At 31.3% G+C, this 21922-nt stretch overlaps 1 protein-coding gene across 1 annotated transcript in view; it reads right to left on the bottom strand.

Moving 5' to 3' along the window:
* Positions 1-5587: 5587 nt before the first annotated feature.
* The window catches only part of LOC136983821 (tRNA selenocysteine 1-associated protein 1-like), a 76995-nt gene continuing 60660 nt past the window's right edge, over positions 5588-21922 (bottom strand). Inside the window, exons 7-9 of the mRNA XM_067280687.1 lie at positions 17716-17755; positions 6345-6403; positions 5588-5725 (exon numbers count right to left, since the gene is read on the bottom strand). Coding sequence (XP_067136788.1) covers positions 5648-5725; positions 6345-6403; positions 17716-17755 — 177 coding nt within the window. The 3' untranslated portion in view covers positions 5588-5647. The remainder of the gene's footprint in view (positions 5726-6344; positions 6404-17715; positions 17756-21922) is intronic.

The raw sequence follows: 21922 nt of genomic DNA, 5'->3' as shown, positions 1-21922 counted from the left end.
TTAAGAAAGTAAATTTTAAATAAGAAATACGATTGAGATAACGGGGTCGAATTTTCAAATTTCGGTCGTTACTGCGCCGCGTATTTTCGAGCGGATTAGCTCTATTAAACTAGATAAATTGAGACGAAAGTTCCGGTTACTCGTTCGTACCTCGTTATTTGCCGATTATATTATTAATTAGCATTTAATACGCCCGTTGGAAAAGTCCAAGCACTGTACATTTGGTAAATGCGCTAATATAAAGAAAGGACGTTCACTCTAGGAGCGGCGGGTGAAGAAAAAACCAGATTGCGGCCTTTCGGGCCCGTGGCGAAACGACGTTAGTCTATAGAGTTGTCGGGCGGGTGTTAAGAGCCGTTATTCGGTCGGTCGCGCCGAGTGGGGCGGTGGCAAACAGGGAAAGATGCTAACGACGGCACCAAATGTTTCTGATGGTCGAATATCGATCGAAATCAGCGGATGCTTCGCTCGAATTGCCAATTTAAGTCCGACTATTACCGACCGTGCCGTAATCGATGCATTTAATACATTATTGGCAACAATCGCGTTTTTAATCTTTTTAAAATTTCCTTAGAAAATCTATTATGGTTTTTCTCATTAAACTGTTAAATTCGTAGAGGCGACCGGCCCTCGACACCCATCTTCGTTCCTACATTAAAAATGCGTGCGTAACGATGGATTAAAAGGCCTTTCGTACATTTAGGACGATTACGAACGTGTCGAGCGCTATTCGATGCGGTGGCGCATTTTTAGTTTTACCACCGATTAGCCGATATTTAGAAACTGGAAGAAGGAAACGAACGAACTCGATCGGGGTCTTACCCCGGCCTTCGGGAAACAATTTGATTTTCGTCTGTAACTTTTTCGCCGGAGAAATGAATTCACTTTATTCTAGTTTGCCGCTTTTTAGTAAACAACGTTATTTACAGGAAAGCCTTCTTAGTAATAAAAATAAAAATGTCCTCCGATTTGCAGATTTCTTACTAAATTATATCGAATTATATTATACGAAACGTATAATATAAAAATTTATTGCTTGTTGACCGACTATTTATTGATCTCTTGTTACGTCATTAATAATGAGATTTTGACGATATGACTGGCTGGCCGTCGTTCTCGATATTAGATCGTAATTCCTTTCAGGACGGAACAGTTAATTTTCCGTTTTCGTATCCTATAATTCAACCCGATTCTTATCTAAACTCGACCAGGTAGAGGATATTTTTGTCCCAACTTCTCGTAAATATCAACAATTTTGACTGGCAATCGCAGATAAAACGGTCACGCCGTACTTTCCGATGCGAGTTCTTCGTCTTTAACCCAACCGTACGCAATAAAAGCCTATTATTTCTGTCAATATTAGATTTATTTAACGAAAGTTGTGTCGAGAATACGAGTTGGGTGCCGCATTATTAATGCAGTGATTTAATTATAAAAGTTACTGGCGAGTATTTTATGCCGAAAGATTTGCGCTATCTCGAAAATACGTTTAGTTAGGATTAATGTATATTCGTAGCCGACCCGGCCACGCACATTGAGATACTTAGCTATTTATCTTCTTAACGAGAAACGAAATAGTTAAGTCGACGATTTGTACCGCTCGAAAGATAAGGCTTTATTAATGTTAAAAACGAGACTGGTTTCCCCGTTTTTGTCTTTTAAATATCTGCAATATCGCGGTGCATTTCCGTTTTATTCTTTTTGTCAGTTTTTTCCACGCTGGCTAAGGTTAAGGTCTCCGCATCTCGACTTTTTCGTCAATAAAAAAGCCTTTCGTAATTTCCTTCTTCCCACCGGCCTTACGGACGATTTTTACCGACCGTCTAATGGAATGCCAATGCTAATGAAAAGATGTTTTCTAAATAGGCTACTTCTATTGAAAATAACATATTGTGATTTCTATCATTTGAATTTAAAGATCAAAATACCGACAGTTAACTCTGGCTTTATTGTTGCTGTAATGTCCTTCGTTTGCAGGAAACAAATTGGCACGTCCATTATTTCGTATCTTTCGTTAATGTTTTCCTTTAATTGTGAAAATCTAAATTTCCTTAACAGAATTATTAGAAAATATTTCTAGCGTTTATCGATTTGTGTGTTTTGCTTTTAAAAATTTTATTTTTTATCGTCGAACAATACTCCACAAAGCTACTATCACCAAGCTTTATTCTTATTGAATATTCTTTTAAGCGGAATTTTATAACATTTCCCGTGTCCGAGTCGGAGGTTATCCTAAAGAACCGAATTATCGCCGCATTGTCACAATCGCAGTCTCGTAATTTTTAATATTTTAACTGTATAGGCCTCTGCCGCGAGTTCGCAGGTAGTTAATGGGTGCCTTTGGCCCCGAGCTTTCCGTATCTGGATTCGATTCTCATTTCTCGAGACTAACGAACAATGGCAATTTGAAAATTGCGGCCCGACCGGCTTTCGTTACGCATTCGTTTTATCACTGCAGAGACTCCATTTTGGCTTTGTAAGCGTCCGTTATCCGTTTACGAATATTAAGATCTCGTTTTAAGTAATTTTTACATCCGCGATCCCATAAACAACAAAAAGATCATTCGAATACAATCAGACTTATCCGTTGGAACTCGGTTTTCGTTCACGCCTAGATAGCGCCAGAACTCGCTCGGCATTTTAAAGACAAACGTTCCGGGGACTTTTATCATTCGGTATCTTTCAACCTTCAATTAGTTTTAATCTAGTTTAGAGGCATGCCTTATGCTATCGTCTCACGTTTTCTTTTATAACAATGTGTAAAACTTTACAAACTTTTGATAGTAAATGTGTAGATATGACTTTTTAACGGAGAAAGTGGCAGATGTTAAGGATTACGGAAATTAGGTCGGCCGATTCTTTAAAAAAGATAACAATGGCTACGTAAAAATCTATCGACATTCGAGATCGAGTGCTCGGCAAATGTATTATTCGGTTATTCTTACGAAAAATCTCCGGATAGAGTAGGAATTTGGATAAATATCCGTAGTTACAACACATTTTCATTCGTTCGGAACATTCAATAAGTTACGTGGAGGGGGGGAAATTAAGATTTATGGTCATTGAAAAAATTTGTCACGTAACAAGTTGTTAGATAACTGCATCTTGTACTGTACGTTCCCTAGAGAATGCAGTAAGATGACAAATGTTTACGGAAGTGTGGGTGAATGTCATTGGGGCAATAAAAACAAAAAAGAAGAAAAGCTTAACCTCTCGACCGTATTGTTTACATAATATATCAACGAGATACTTTCTTACGTTGGCTACTGTCAAGATACCATATCGTACGCTATCAAATATAACCCATTAAAATTAATATCAATTAGTTTACAATTATTTAAGTGTTACTTATTAATTTTCTATATTTACGGTTTAACATTTTAGAATGCCGAAATCTTTGGATAACGAAAACACTACTTTTACGTGTAGAACAAATTGCTAAATTATATTTCTCGTATTGTTTTGGAATGACGTTTCGTTATAACTGATTAAAAACTTCCGAACAAACCAGACTAATTGGCTTACAAGTTTTTACAAACTGAAAATTGAAATTGTTCCTTTACCGACAAAACCCACTTTTTGTCAATAGAAATTGCTTATAGTTTGATTTTGATACAAATCTGCTGTGTCAAAATCGAATAAACTTATACATTATTCGTTAAATTTGATAAATGTTTAAATAATTTCTATTTGCTCATAGTTACTGCCATTATCTATAGAACTGATTATATAATTTGTATACAAAATATATCTAATCTAAATTAGAATTTGATACCGAAAGCTTTGAAAATCAATTTTGATTTCATTGCCTATAAGAGGAAGTTAATAATTGCATAAGATCTCCCTGTAAACTATTTACTTTCATATATATACAAGTCGAAAGGCCCGAGCATTCTAAATTACAAATAAAAATATAAACTAGTTTATTCTGTTAATTTCAATAATAGGTAGGGGCGTTTTTGGCATACCGTGACAGCTGAAAAAATGGGCAGATTATAGTCGATTCCGTTTAATCGGGGCGGCCGCTTTATTAGGCCAAATCTGAAAGAACGGAAACCAAACTAATAAATTAATACGTAGTTTAATCGCCTAATTGGGACAGCGGCAGAAAAGGAATTTACTAAAATATCAAAAATGGCTAATCTTCCGAAAATATGTAGGCACTACCTACACTAATGTCGTGTAGGCCTAACGGTTGGCAGACACAAAGCAATTTTTTTGTTCGGGCAGTTGGGTTTTTCCGGAGGGGTTCAGCATAGCGGGACGTATATCACACGGGGCTTTCGTAAGTTACCGACCCTGTTCTGGATTGGACCGGACGGATCCCCTTAAAAACGAAGGGACAAAGATGGCCGGACAATTTTCCAGGTCTCTAGACTGAGTTGGAAGACAGCTAGAGTTCCCTCGGAAGGTAATTACAGACAGATTCAGACAGCAACCATCCCATTGTCGAGACCGGCATCGAGCTGGCGGATTCTACGGACACTCCCGCCCAAGTGGTCCATCTCCAAGTAAAAGAAACTGTACTCGAAGACCGTAAAATGATTTCGGACCAACTCTTTTTAGTTAGAACGTGTTCTAACTAAAGAGAAATTAAGGAAAAATTATTCGATCAGGGACAGATCGAATGGTCAACCCCGGTGTACGTCACAACAACACTAGCATTATGCGAATCAATTATCTACGGTCGCGAGTCTGGCAAATTTATAGTACAAACATTTTCTGTATTTTGGTATAATAATAATTAGGTACTTATTTTAATGCTTTATTTTTTACCCACGTATTACATATTTGATAATAGTAATTATTATTAGTTCGTTGGATTGGGCCAAAATGGACTAGGCCCAACGTGTTCCAATTACGCCGAATCGACTGTATATAAATGTCGAGAGAAAACAGTAGAAAAATAAAACTGGTGTTTTTCTTTAAATATTTAACTTCATTATTACAAAATATAAGTTGAAATTAGAAATGTGAAATGTTAAACATTTGTGTTGAATTATGTAACTCAACTTTTCTATTTTCATTTTATGTATTTCTTTGGTTATTCGTAATATACGTTGAAGATAGGTTTTCCTTCCTTTCTTCTTGCACACAGTATTTAATTATTGACACGCTGTTTATCCAACTGCATCCATTAAGAAACAGATATACTTTTTATTTCTGGTTAAAAATTGAAACATTACAAAAACATGTTTACGTTTTCTTTGGAGAAATCTTAAAAATATCAAAATTAAAAAACACACACATTTACAAAAGTTGGAGTTTTACTTGTAAAAGCTGTTTTAAAAATGAAATCTGCCGATTACAATCATCATTTTATATTTTTCATATATTTAATTATAAGCCAACAATTAAACTTGTTAAATATTGAAAGTATAATTGGATAAATTTTAATAAAAAGTAATCTGATTACTATGATCAGATTTCTAAATTAAATTATGTAAGTAATCAAAGATAATAAAGAAAAAAGTTCAAGGTTTTCCAGTAGATGGCAAAAGTAATCAAGGACACACATGTTATTTACAATTTTATCAAATTTGTTGACAATTATAAACATTCGGTGTTTTTCATTAAAAGGCCAAAATTACTGAGGATAAAAGTATTTTATTTTACATATTTTCACACTTAAAATATCATATTATTATTATTTTACAGGAACTAGAGATATATCCAGCGCTTCGGAAGGTAACCACCGCGAAGAGTCTAATGCTTCGAAGCATTCCTAAAAATAAAAGTGCATAATGGTTATTCTCGAAAAACTGCATTACCTGTTATTACAAATAAAAAACTGGAAACTAAGAATTTCAAAGGAACTGGCTTAAATACTTTAGTTTACTTTTTGTTTTTACCAATGATTTTGAAATATATCATCACTAAATTAGTCACAGTACAATATTTAAAAAACTAATTTTTTGAAAAATGCAATATTCCAATTTCCAATAACCAACACAATGGTATATAAGTTTTCATTAATATTAAATCGGCTTTACCCACACGGAAAATTGTTCCGTCCTAAAACTTAACATCTTGCGGGTTAAAACATTTATAAAAGTAATTCTTAAATGCCCAGACGACCATATTTTTCAGGTTTATTAAAATGACCTTGGAAAAATGCCAAAAATTAATTAATTTGATGTTCTAGGTATTCTCTACAAAAGGCGTGTCTTCTTAAAGCTGTCAGAGAAGTGTCTCAATTTAACTTTTTAATATTGATACTTTGCTATCTGATTGCAAATTAATTGAAATTAAAATTTTTTAAGTTGAATGTATTTAAATCAAATTTATCTATCATTTATAAATCTTATTAGATTATTTACATATTTTTTTTTTATTATACTAACCTCATTCCTATAGACTGCAGCTTCGTTGAGCTGTTCCACATCAATTGGAATCTCGTGTTCTGAAATATTATAAACAGCGAATAAAATTAATTGTAAAAAATTCGAAACAAACAGAAAAATGCTTCTTTTGGGTAATTCATTAATTATGGTTATGTGAATTTATCAAACTGATTTCAAAATCATCAAAAATTTCAAAGTCTGAACATACAAGGACAAAAATACAATAAAGTATTTCATCTTAGTTGCATTTAATGAGGAAATTTTTCTCCCAAAGATCTGACAATATTATACGGTTTAATCTGATGGCCGACCAAGTCGAACAAAAACCGTGTTAATAAATTTTTATAAAATATAACAAAAATTTGCTATAATAATTAAAAATTCTATTAATGATAATTTCATTATTCATTACTTGATAGTAACAAAATATGCAATAAATGCAGTTGTATTTGTTTATTACAATAAAATGACTATTGTCTTTTAAAAACTGATGTTTTGTATTACTATGTTTTACAAATAATATTCATGATTTTGAACTATAAGTTTTAAAACTATACAACATAAAGAAAATGCTTTTAAAAAAAAAAAAAAAATACAATGTGTCAGGAAACAAACTGAGAAATGATAAGTTATTGTCATCTTAACATAACCAACTCTATTATATTTTACACTTATACACACCAAGAAAATTTGAAAAAAAAGTCAATACTTTGTTTAACCAATATATCAAAATGGTATACGTTTCTTTCGAACGAAATTCGCAACCGGCCAAAAATTTAAATGCGTCGATTGTCGGTAAACTGATTGGACCTAAAGAGAAACCGGATATGACAATTATTTCTATTGCCTTGAAGTTTTAATGAGTTTTTAAGAGTTTAAAAAGTTTTTGAAACTTTTCAAACATGAATTTAATCAAATTTTTTAGGAAGCAATTTAATTTCAGTGAAAAAAAAATTTTGAAGTTTTTGCTTTTAGCAGTTTTCCCCTCTCTCAACTTACACACAAATACTTTATCTTATTTAAACTTGATTAAATCTGAAAAGGTTTAATTTTCCTAATTTTACTCCAATTCTTAGTAACTCTACATTATAAGGGAAGTATTTGAATCAAGTACAAACATCAAACACTGTCACTAAGTTGCACTTCTAGGAAACCCCCAATTTGTAAGAGGCAGTTATCATTTGCAATTTTAAAAATGTCAAATATCTTAGGTAATTATCAGTCAATCTCTGATTGTTGTATTGAATTGTGTAAAATTATTGAGATTTCCTTTGGGATAGCTTTTATCTTTCAGCATGATGATGCACCACCCTATTACAGTCACAACGTTCAAAATGTACTCAATGACAGACTGATCATTGAATTAGGACAGATGATCCTAGGAGGCCAGCAAGAAGCTCTGATATAATTCCCCTAAACTTTTTTTTGGAACTACATTAAGAACAGTGTAAGTAGAGAAGATCTGTGTTCTACAACACTTAAAAAATGGGATCATTGCTACTATAGCAACTATTATGCCTGAAATGACCAGGTGCAGCTGAGCAGGAATTGACTATTGCTTAGATGTTTGCTGAATAAATGAGGGTACTTAGTTTCAATAAATTGATATTTTTAAACTCACTATTAAAAGAACAAACGTGGAACAAACTGCTCAAAAGCAAACGACTATCTCCATAAAACTGAAAATTATATATTTATCAATAAAGGCTACAAATTAGGTATGATGACAACACCCAATAGTGTGTAGTGTAGTGTGAAAAAAGCTTGTAATTATTACGGAATATTGAGCAGTATCCATAATGGATACTAACTAGGCAGGCAGATGACAAGAAAACAACTTTATTTTCAATATATCATCAATAGTATGTTAAACTCTTAAAATATTATAGTAACCATGAAAATTATATCATTAATGAAATCCTATAAAACTGTTTTTTTAATTAAAATAATTTTGCTGTAACCCAATAGAAAGTGTATAGATCGGTGCCAATCACAACGTCATAAACACGAGAACATTTTTTGATGGCTGACGAAATCTACTGCAGCAATGTTACTGGCGATTATACCAATGTTTCCACAAGAAAAAATTAAAAATTTTTTGAAAATTATCGCAGCATAAAAAGTCTATAATTGTTGCTTCGAATGCTGGAAGTTTATCCTCTTATGAAATAGTATTGTGTGTATAGTCATCAATGAACAATTACACACTTGTTATAAAGGAGACAAACATGGCAACATTAAAAGAAAATTTGGAGTGAAAGATAAATGCACGAGTACACCTTGCTGAAGTGTCTTGGCCTGAGAAAACACACTGCTAATGGTTTTCTCAGGCTGAAAACACTTCTGAATATTTGTCTGTTCTTAGTTTTATCTACTTTACTTTCACACTTCTGATGTGTAAGAAAATAAATGTCTGTCTACTCTCTTCTACTTTTGCAGTGGAAGTAAAGTAGGATGAGTAGACGGAGATAAAAGCAAGTGTGCCAGTATGTGATGTTTAAAAACCTTCTAAACACACAAAATTGTTGTTAATGATAAATAAAAACATGGAGACAGCAGCTTATTTAAGCTGAACAGCATGTAGAATGTAGACTGGAGCATTTTGTTGTGTTTTCAGATGAATCTGAATTTAACTTGCATGGATATGATAGAAAACACTATGTCCAGCATAGATGAGGCCTACAACAGGGATTGCTTTACCATCTGGATCTACTTGATCCAGTAAATAAAATTTCTATTGGTGTTGGAAAGAATATCCAGTAGAGGCATTCACAGACTACACTTTTAAATAGGTCTGTAAATGTAGAGTACTAGAAAAATATCTTATCTGCTAAGCTATTCCAAAAACCCAAGAACTTCCAAGACAACTGCTTCATGTTACAGTGCCAAGTTGATAAGTAAACTATAATGCTCCCTTTCTCTACACTTTGTTAACATTCTTTTCACTTAAACTGGCACAATTTGTTGTTTAAGTAGAAAGATTTTCACAAGAAACTCATATCAGATGCTTAAGCTGCCCAAAAAACAGTCCTGATCTCAACTAATTGCACACCTCTTTCATCACATACTATACTTGCCCAGACCTGTAAATAGCAGACCCTAGCAAGTGCATTAGATACATTGGAGCTTCAGTTACTACACCACAAAATTTTAACATTTAACTCTTTCCCAGATTATTCTGAAATTTAATGTACAGAGTCGGAAAAAATTAATTTAAGATGAAATCATCATATTATTTATATTTTTATTATTAGATTTTATTAAAAAAACTGATTGATTACTACCAAATAAAGATGGGTTTTTTATATGGGAGTCTCTACTAACTACCACCTTGGAGGCATGCAACTCTCCCACACTCGACCTAACTAGTGTATGGGTTATGCTGTACAAGTGGTTAAACAATGATAAACATCCCACAGCATATGTGTAACGTGAGCTTGGATCCACGCATGTGCCGCTTCACCCATCACGGAGCTTGCAGTTCGTTCAAGTTCAAACATTTTTGAAGGTTTGATGCATGTTCCTAATAGTTTGGAAAAAAGTTTTAATTCAAATTATTAAGCGTTCTGTTCTTTGTCAGATTATTTTCTGTTCAATTTTTTCACTAAGTTTTGTTTTCGCCCAATGACGATGTCTATAAGTGCGTCGAAAGCGCTTGCGGAAAAAGGACATACTAAGTATAATGCCGATATTTCTTCAATTTAGAATATAATATTTGGCATGGGAAACACCCTACTCAAATAAAGATGATAATACCAGATAAAACAACAATAAATAAATAAAGGACAATTACTTGTTTTATGATTATTAAACAAGCAATCATATGAAAGTTAAAATAGTGGAAATGTCACCTACTAAGTAAACTGTACAAATTTTACAAGATTTAATTATTTCACAGTGATGGAAAAGTTAAAATTTCAGGAGACTTAAAGAATGACCTAAAAGCTGTAAAGTTGATTTCTGTATTTATTAAGTTGCTCAGAAGCTTGGTATAAAAGTTCACCTTATAAGTAAACATTATTACAAACAAAGCAATCACAATACATAATTGACATTTGAATGAAATTACAAAAAGCATACAATATCCAATATACAGTGGGTGATTGGTTAATGAACAAATCAGATAACAAACACTTTTGCAAAAGATTTTTATGTTCGGACAACGAACACCTCACAGAACAAACAAGCAGCAGCGACGTGAAATAATGAATACCAATGGTCTTCCCTTACCTTCGAGCAATTCAAAACTTTTTAAAGCATGGGATACGTCGACATTGACGCTCCACCCGGTATATACCGATCGGATAGTATTCCTCCAAACTTTGAAACTCCATTGTAATTCCAGCCTTTTATTTTTCCGACAGAAACAATTCTTTTATAGTATTCACGAGAGTAAGTTTTTATTTTCGAAAGGTAAGAGTATAATAGCAAAGGTAGAGTGGGCAGAAGATGTCCGACGTTGCTAGGCAGTATGGCTCGAACGGATCTACAGTAGGCCACAGTTCAATCTTATCCGAGAAAGACACAATATAAGCAAGATGATTCGAGCAGCTAAAGGAGTAACAAAAATCACATCTGAGAAATAAAGAACATCGAAGAGCTCATAATGGATCCCAAAACTGATCTGACGACAGAAAAATGCCAAGAACTCTCAAACGAAGAATACCAAGAAACTTGGCGAGATACGTTTTCTTATGAAAAAGAGGATTAATGCCGATATCTGCTATTAAACATCTTTTGAAGAAGTGAGAGGATGTCAGAACTATGGTATTAGAATAGTATTCAAACCAGGTTGAGGTTAATAGGCTTAGGGATCTCTACAACTACAATGCTATTAATTACTTCTGAAAAATTTCGAAGAGAGAAAATTCGACATTAGACAGACTAACAACCACAAATGGGAAAAACATAAAACATGACTAATAAAAATGCAAGACTGTGTATCTATGTATTTTTATTATTACATATAAATAAATGTAGTAAGAAAGTATATATTTTTTACTTTTTGGGGGTCTCCAGAACGAATGAATGAAATTCCCATAAAAACCTATGGTAAATCAATAACGAACAATTTGGATAGCGAACAAAGTCTTGGAACAGATTATGTTTGTTAACTTATAACCCACCGTATAAGCAATTAGATCAAAGTAAATTTTTTTTTTTTGCAGATTGATACAAAAATACATTATTATACATTTGCAAAAATAATCATCATCCACGAGTACAACTTTTTAATCTATTCAGTATTTTTGGGAAATCAATCTTATCTTCAAAATCATAAAAACTGTTTCATAAGTTTTTTTCCACATTAACATTAAGCTATTTGTCTTTTGAATGTATCTAAAAAGTTTTGAACTACATATGTGATTTTTTTAAAAGTTCATTTCTTAGCAACATGGTTTTGATGATATAAAGCAGATTATTATATTATTTTTTCCTAAAATACTTTAAAAAGTCAAGATGTTAATGTTAAAAGTAATTATGATTCTAAAAACCCATATTATCCATGAATCTAAATCCTTTTTGAACTTTATTTCTTGCTTCTGTAATATTCTTAGCTTTTCTAATATTCTTCCATTAATATTACAGAATATGTTCTCTCTTGGAAAATTTTAATTTCTTTCAATTTTCTAAAACACTTTAGAGCATGCAATTTTACAAACACTTATCAGATTTTCATTCATAAATAAAGAGATGTTATAATCTTTTTTAATTATGAGAAAATCTCTTTCAATTGCATACTCTGCTAATGTTATTGGTAATCTCTACTTAGGGCTTGTCATTGTTGATTAATGTAATTTTTTTTTAAATTTCTGTGCTGCTGATATATTTATGACGACATTTTCCTTATTTTGAACAGTTTACAGTTAATATTTTGCAAAATCTCAGTTTTTCTATCAAATTGTCTTTTCCATTTTTAATCCTGTGAAATGAATTCATAACTTATTTTGGTACACTTTTTAAAGATTCTCGTCGTTATATATTTTTTTTATTTCATTCTGAATTTTTATGATAAATTTCACTGTGTTTTAACTGTTTCAATATTACATTATTAGATTCATTTGATAAAAATTTGCCAGTTTTAAGATAAGAATCTGAAGATTGTCTTGTAAATAAATGGTCCACTTATGTAACAGGACACAAATACTTACCAAGGTTTATATAGGAAATATATAATTGAATTTAAAAAATAATAAGTAATAAACAAATAACTTAATAAGCATTACAAAGTCTATTTTATCAGTTATTTTTCTACACAGATTGTAATCTACTTTGATATTTTCAGAAATTGTAAAAAACTCTTAAAAAATGATGAATGCCTTTAAAACTTAAAAATTAAGAGAAAAATATTTCTATCCATACAAAATATTTTAATATATTACCATTTTTACATCATTATAGATTATTATATTTTCCTAATGTTGGAATCTAGTGTTCTTCAAATTAATTAAACTAAACAGATCTGTTTCCTTCAATAATAGAAAAGTAAAATGACATAAAAAAAATTCAACAAATGCATTGATTGACTGTGACCAAAATTTATACCGAGTGATGACAGAAATCTCATATTTCTGATGTCTTTGATTATAGCCTTGTTATTGTGAATAATATAAAGAACACTCAATTGAATATACATGTAATGTAATGTGATTGCAGTTGCTATGACAAAGGTTTTAAGCTTTTTTTCCTATTGTTCAATTGCTACTCATTCAATAGATCCTTTAGTTATAAGCATAAATTTTGCTTAAGAAAACAAATCATAAAAGGAATTAAGAAAACACACCAGTAATTGACAATTACAACAACAACCAGGAATTATTATATCAGGAAATGCAAATTAAATATAAATTAAAAATTTACATTTACTTTCATTCAGTGGTCACTAGCATAATTTTAAGAAATACAGGTATACCTCGAGTTACGTCGTTCTCGATTATACGTCATTTGTCAAAAAAGTATATGGAAAAATAAAAATCGAGTTTAAGTCATTTTATTCGACTTTACATCTGTCCGCCACAATTATTGAAGTTGTAATATCACTAGAAAAGCGTTAAAAGCACAAAATCATATTAAAATATGTACTGTACATTTACAGTAAATGTTAATACAATCTTCATAAATCCTACAGAACAAAACATGAAAACATCTGTGTTTCTGTGGTGTCATCTTATTTGGCGGTCTTTAAGTGCTCATTATTGGTGTTTCCACGGTAGTTCCAATATCTACCATTTGGCATTGTTGTTGGCGACACTCGATATTGGTAAATTTAACATAAATTAGTTTATTTTCTACTATCGCCTAAATAGCCCAGCAGTGGCCGAGTGGACGCCGTCTCCGCTCATTGCGGCAGAGACCAGACCCTAAACACTGGAGTTCGGTCGTGGGTTCGCACCCCATTCTGACGGGCTGTCAGCTAGGAGTTTTTCCGAGTTTCCTCCTTGCCGATGATGCCTGAATAGGGGCCAGCTTCCCATCAAAGTTCTCCCAAAGTCTTCTATAAGGCCAACTCTTCTGTCGCCTAGCGATCACCATCCTGTCTTTTGGAATACTAGCGAATAGCAATAAACTCCTCTATGATCTGAATATCGCCTAAATAATTTTAATAATTGTATTTGTTATTTAACCTTACAAAGTTATTTTATAATGTCTTAGAGAAACCACATTCAAAAATAAAAGTCCATGGTGTACTGTAAACATGTACGGTACATTTACATGTATGTACTGTACATACATCTATTTGTAAATTTAGATTACTTTTTTCTGTACTATATTAAAAACTAAAATTTGTTTGTAAGCTTAAAATAGATTCTTATTAACCATATATTATTAAAAATGCATTTATAAATAAAATACAGAACTGGGAATGGTAATTTGTGGTTTAGCCTAGTGACAAGTAAATTTGACTTACGTTACCTCTCCTGGAACCAATTACAGATGTAAGGCGAGGTATACCTGTAATCAAAGGACTGAAGAGGGACAGAAAGCTGAAATGCATTTCCTGGTTTAATAAAGTTGGAATTACTGGTATGTTCCTTTTATGATTTGTTCTCATCAGCAAAACGTATGCTTATCATTAAAGGTTTAATTTTGCTATGTCTGGAATTTTTTAATGTATTTTTCTATTTTCATTCAAAGAAATATAGTTTTAAAGAATATTAAAAAGGTGCATATTTAACAGAGTCCACGAGAAGGGCAGATTTGACCATTCAACGTTAAGAACCAAACAAAGAAAAAAACCACATACACAGGAATTAATGAACACTGTAAAGCCAATAATTATTTAATAAATACAAAGGGGTTAATAGGACTTATTATACTGGTGTAATTTCTGATTAGCAAATACAGGCAATCTTAGTCAAAAGTCAAAAAAAAAAAATATCTTTATTTTTCCCTGTCCTATTAATAAACCAGGCCCAAGTAGACAGTATATGCACAGAAATGTAAAACAGGAAAAACATAGAGGTAAAAAAGATTAATAGATAAACCATTACTTATCATTGATCATATGGATAAGTTTACAAATATAAGCAGCAATAGCTTATGACACAGCATAATTAAAAACTAGCCCCTCAAAAAAATTATTATTGTAAAATGTATTTTATAGACAGCTAACATACAAGTATAAATTTTCTAATAGAAAACCATAAGTTTGTTCTGAAATTCAAGCTTAATTAGGTGAGAAAATGATGTGGCATTGCCTGCCAAATGTTTCCAGCAACAAGCATCTGACTACAACATTTTCTTATAAAATAGAAAATTGTATAGAGAAAAATAAAGGACATATGAAGAACAGAAATTTTTTTAATTTAATTATTGCGTTATTTTAGGTTTTTAAATCAATATAAATGATTATTAAATCAGCACACAGCACAAGTAAAATAACTGAATAATCTATATATATAAAAACGAATGTATGTCTGTGTGTGTGTCTGTCCTTCATGCATTACCACACCATTTATCCGATTGCCATGAAACTTCGGGAAGTTGTTTAATACACTCCCGCGAAGGTTTGTGGCATATGTGAAGACCACCATTTCCCCCCTTTCAAAAATATATTTATATATGGATTAAGCCTTTCATGTCCAACAGATGGCGCTAACTTCTGACGACTTAAGTTTGCTTTTCTGTGAGAATGGACTAAAGCAGATCATTTTCTATCTATCTCTATATAAATAAAATATAATGTTCGTTTGTTCCTACCGATTCCTTTGAAATTTTGACACCACGTTGCATTCGAATACGCACGTGTTTTTATATAATATACATGTCGAAATTTCCCCCACTGGGGGGAGAGGGACAGAATTAAGGCTTACTGTGAAAAACTCTGCTTCTATGTATACTATTTTGCTGCGGTTTTTTGCGTTTTTAATTGCGTTTTAATAGGTTACGTCAACAGAATATACACTAAAAAGGGATTTTTCGATATTCCCCTGCGGGGAAAGGGACAGGATTAAGGCTTACTGTGAAGAACTCGGCTTCTATTATACTATTTTAGATGCGGTTTTTTGCGTTTTTAATTGCGTTTTAATAGGTTACGTCAACAGAATATACACTAAAAAGGGATTTTTCGATATTCCCCAGCGGGGAGAGGGACAGGATTAAGGCTTACTGTGAAGAACTCGACTTTTATTATACTATTTTAGATGCGTGTTTGATTGCGTTTTAATAGGGTACGTCAAGAGAATGTACACTAAGAAGGGATTTTTTGAAATTCCCCCCACGGGGGAGGTGTTATACATTTATAATAGATACATTTTGAGCCACAGCAACGTGTGGCCGGGTCTGCTAGTCAAAAATAAAACACTTATAGATATAAAATTCTTCTCTCTACTAGCATTAGAAAAACTTATAAAGCAATTATTTCCCTCATTATAGTCAAAGACATTTGTTTACATTTTAGAGAAGAGGTGATTGCATCTATTTTACAATTTTGAACCTTTAAATCTGACACCCAAATTTTGATTTTGTAACATGAGCTTTCAGGCTACAAACAACAACACAAACAGCATATGGCTGCTGTTAACCTGAAGGGATGACAAAAAATTAAAATTTGGCATGTTTGTTTGCATTTTCAATCATATTAAATAAAAATATTTATAAAATAAATAATACTATAAATCTACAATTGCTTTATATTGATAGAATTGCCAAAAATGATGAAAATAAAGTTTTTATTCAATTTTTTTTAAATGTGATCATAGTTTTTCACAATTATTAGTTAAAAATTTGCTTCTCACAGATACCACATGACTACTACTGTTATTTTTTCACATAACAGCTGGGAGATTAATTCCTGTAATAGTTAGTACTAATTATTATCTGCAATAATTATCTGCGAGGTTCTGGCCAAAGTTTTCATCTCTAAAACACGAACGTCAAATGTCGAGCACTGCTTATAAGATAGTGGCACTCAACATTTGACATTCATGTTTTAGAGATGAAAACTTTGGGCGCAACCTTGCTATCATCATCAATGAATTTTCCTTCTTTTCCACTAGACTGTTTTTCTTCCATTTTAAATTTAGTTTGCAGACCAAATCAAATTCATCAGCATCTTAAGGGTAAAAAGTTTTATCACAAGTCACAGCAAAATTCTTTTACAAAATGTTTGCTTTCTTTAGTACACTCAAACTAAGCACTTTTTTTAATTATAAAAAAATAATTATTACTAACTTTCACATATTTCTTTATATCTGCTTTTTCTTTTAATCTCAAATATCAATAAATATTCACATTTTATATAATACTTTATGTAAAACGACAAATGAATTGTCCTAACTATTTTACTACTAACTTCAAAGTAATATTCAAACTTTTAATATTGATAATTAAATTATTCTAAAAGTTATGAATGAACAATCATCATCATCAAAGTGGAATTCCAAGAAGCATCATTTTCACAAAATTATAGATAGAAAAATCTACAGTAGCATTATGCGAAATGTAAGAATTAACTACTTTTTACTATTTAACAATATACAAACTTAATATGTATAAGAAATTATATACATTTAATATTTGTTGTAATTATGCATTATTGAATAGTGCAAAATCCATTTTAAATTTATTACACAAATTATAGTAAAACACACTCAGTTATTCTATAATCAAATTTCTTGTATCCAATGTGTAAATAATTATTTTTCCCTTTAAAGACAAAGTTTTCTGCACATTATACACTTTCAACTGATTAAAAAGGAAAGTTTTCCTGTTAACATAATTATTAAATAAAAATATTTAATACTATTGAGTATATTGTACAGGCACAAAATCAGAAAATGCAAACATTTGAATGAGAATGTCAAGAATTTCTTAAAACTTAATGTTTGATGTTTTATTAATATCAGTAATTGTAAAAAATTATATTTACCTTCTACCATATTATTTGCATCTTCATAAGATTCATAAAACTGCAAAATAAAAGTGTTTGCAATTTAAATGCTGTTTAAATATAATTATATGATCTCATTTATACTAAGGCTACACTTTCAAGTTAAATAGAATAATTGTAAATACACATCAGACAAGAATACAGCAGAATCTGAAATGTTATAAATATAGATATCAGGGTTGTGGTGTAGTCAGAGGCAGTTTTGAATAAAGCCTGAGTATGAAAAAAGGTACTAATGCCAACTTCAATATAAATACTTAAATTATTAAGTTTTAAGATAAGTGTATAGTTTAAGTTCACCATAATTAGTACACACTAATTCTGTCTCAACACCTATCAACCTTTAAAATGCAGCCTTCTAATTCTAATTCCAAACGTTTTAACTTTGAATTTAACTGCTCTTCGGCTTTAAATTTAACATTCAAAGTTAAATTTAAAGTTAAAATTTATAATGTTCCAGAACAAACAATAAGTTAAAGAAAGAATCATTTCGATTTGTTTTCCTGAAGGCCTTTTAAAAAGACTGAAAACGTTTGGAATTAGAATTAGAAGGCTGCATTTTAAAGGTTGCTAGGTGTCGAGATGGAATTATTAAGTAGTGCAGTTAAAGAAGAATGTTAGTACACACTAAACTTTCATGAAGGAATTGGAGTTAAAAATTTTAAAATTAACCCTTTGCCCCCAAAGGTACCGATCAATCGTTACCTTGGCTTGTTTAGCAAAACTTTGAGGGTACCGATTCATCGTTACTCTGGTCAAATATCGATAACAGATGTCGGCACTTGACGGCATCGTCTTGTCTATTGTCTGTTTTACATATTTTTGTCTGGGTGGTGTTTTGTTGACTTAAAAAATTTTAATTAATGCTTTTTTTCTTAATTTATTGTTTTCTGGTAATTTTTTAATTTCATTTTTAGCATAATCATGCAATAATACTACTATAATAAGTTTATTTAGCTATAATAAGTCAATGTGTTATAAATACTCAAGTTGTGGTCCTCAGTTTTGATATTTTATATATATTTTTATTTTTATCAAAAATATCTGCAAATGTTACATGTATTACTACTGGTAATTATATGTTTATTACAAAAATATATAATTTTGTTCAATATGAAGTGAATAAAGTATATTAGTTCATTATATTAATTGATAGCAGAATAAAATTTTGATTTCAAACACATTTTTGATATAATGTGCAATACCAATATGTGCATAAATTTTATATCCAATTGTACAAAACGATATTCTATGTCTTCCTGGCTCAGTGCCAGCAAACAACTAGGTAACTGGACAATGTTAATTTTCACAAAATGTTACAAATTATCAAGCTTGTGTCAGTTCTGATATATATTTTTTTTCTTATAAATTTTTCTAATAAAATGTATTGAAAAATATCCTATTTAAAACTAAAGATATTAATAAATGTATGTGATTTTTTCATATAGATATAATAATAATAATAATAATTTGATTTTTGGTGAATTTTTAAAATAATATCGCCTGACTGACCTATATTGCCTTAGGAGGGATATCAAAATAAACGTAAACAAGATGTTGGGGGGTTAAGTCATCAAAAGGTGGCGATATTGTATACAGATATCACAGCTTTCATAGTATATAATGTTCAATTTTCTTTTAAAGTTTTGAATATTTGTTTGTAATTAGAATTGTTATATTTTAAATGAATTTGAATAGAACTGTAAATACTCTGAGAAACTGAATTAAATATTTCTTATATTTAATAACTACTGACTCTAGTAGTAGATGAATTGTACCAGTAGTTTGTATCAGGGTAAGTTAAGACATTTCATGCAATTAAATGCAGTTTAAACAATTAAAGAATTAATATAAAAATATAAACAAAGCATTTTTGATAAGAAATCTGACAATATTGTTTCAATATATAATGGATGCCAGTATACATCAAATGGCACAGCAATGAACTGCAATGTGTTCTAGTATTCACCAATTAGCACATCACATTTATCAGGCTGTGGATGTGGCCAGATCTGATTAAGAATATGGCTATATTTAATAACAGTAAAAATATTTATAGAAAATTGAACAAGACTTAGCATCTGTTTTTTAAGTAGACAACTTAATACATTGGGAATGGAACATGAAATATTGTTTTTGTATAGAAAAATAACTTTATTTAAAAAAATGGATGACTGTATGGAAAATTTTATGTGGCCAATATGGCACTGCCCGCTTCCACCACTTTGTCTGGTTGCCAGACACTCCAGTAAAAACTTACCAGAGATCAAAACTTTATTAAAAAAAAGTGTGTTAACCTGTCCCATGTTGTTTCAGAGTATTTTTGTGTTGACCTCATTTGACCTAATCCATTGACCCTGAATATATTTGTTTCTGCATCAGAACTTTTTTTAACATCAGGTGTCGCTATTGTATGGAATTCTGAAATTAGTGACTCATATCAAAAGAATTGTTATGTTATCTAATTTTCACACAGCAGGATATTACAATAATAGGAATAGTTGTTTACAAGAAATCACAAAGGAAAGTAGACCGTTAGTTTGTCTCTGTTTCAACATAGCAATGGCTGGGAGAAATAGTGCTCTGAATAAGTTAGAAATGATCCAATATTTATTTAATTTAGGTTCTAATGAGTCTGAATTTTCAGACAGCAATGACAAATACAAAATAAAAATGTGTGATGGTAGTAGTTATATTGATCACAAAATACCAACTACAAGTGGATACAGAGACCGATCACGCAATCGTGCTCAAGAAAATAATAGCGAAACGTCTGCAATTTAGTAGTGATGATAGTTGGATCCGTACAAACTTCTGAAGTCCTCAAGTAAACAGTTTCACAGGACAAGCAGGAATCCAATGTAATTTACAAGAGTGATGCTACACCATTTGACTGCTTTAGTATATTTTTCGATGACAAACTTGTGGACAAGATCATTGAAGAAACGAACCGGTATGGTGATAGTTTGATGAACTGTGATGATTTACAGGAAAATAGTCATATAAAAAACTGGAAACCAACAACAAATCCAGAAATTAGAGAATTTATAGGACTTATTATGGTCACAACTATCATTAGAAAACCGCACCTAAGTATGTACTTTACAATTGAAGATGTTTTTCTACACCATTTTTCTTGAGCGCAATGTCAAGCAACTACTTTCTGCTTTTGTCACGTTTGCATTTTACAGACAATAATCAAGCCTCAGGTGGTGGTGATAAACTGCATAGATTATGCAGTGTTATTGATCATTTTTGCCACAGGTTCAAATATGCTTACATCTCAGATGAAAATGTGTGTAGATGAAAGTCTTATGTTATGGAAAGGCAGACTGGGATTTAGATAGTATATACCAAGCAAACATACTTGTTTTGGCGTAAAAAGATTTGAAATTTGCAAATCATGAACAGGACATGTTTGGAACTTATTAGTTTACACGGGAGCTATGACAGAATATGGAAATTTTGAAGGTGGGAAAGGTGAGAAAGTTGTGCTTACCTTGTTAGAGCCATTGCTCGGTAAAAATCACAAGGTTTTTCTAGGCAGTTTTTCTCCTCACTAACATTAGCAAAAATGCTTCTAGATAAAACAAACATATGTATGTGGAACTGTGAACAAAAATTGAATTGGAATGCCACAATTTTCCTGATCGTAAATTGAAGAAAGGGGAATTTATGACCTGTTAGAAAGATGAATTATCTGTGTTTTGTCGGAAAGATAAAAGGGATGTGACAATTCTAAGTATGATGAGTAACAACGAATTCTGATTCTGGTAAATGTAACAGATCAGGAGATTGTTAATGTACAATAATGAAGCTGAATTGTGTTTTAGAATATAATTGAAATATGGGTGGAATTGATCTGTGTGATGGAGTCATACACAATTATCTGTGCATGAGAAAAACGGTGAAATGGTACAAAAAAAAGCTCTCTCTCATATGCTGGATATTGCACTATATAATGCTTGTGTTTTGTATCGCCAACATATAAAAAAAAATCCAACCAGAGTTTGTAGTCTGTTCAGCAAACAAAAAGCAAGTAGAATCATGTTATCAGTGTGAACAATGTTCTGTTCCACTATGAATTGTTCCCTTGCTTTGAGAATTATCACACTAAAAGTAACTTCTGAAATAAAATTTTTGTTTTTACATTTTCTAATGTCTATTTCGTGTGTGTAAAATAAAG

Source organism: Centruroides vittatus, unplaced genomic scaffold (assembly GCF_030686945.1).
Source record: "Centruroides vittatus isolate TY-2023 unplaced genomic scaffold, ASM3068694v2 contig_89, whole genome shotgun sequence".
Classification (NCBI taxonomy): Eukaryota; Metazoa; Arthropoda; class Arachnida; order Scorpiones; family Buthidae; genus Centruroides; species Centruroides vittatus.
Note: the sequence above shows the minus strand (reverse complement) of the source record. Positions and strands in the feature narration are given on the sequence as shown.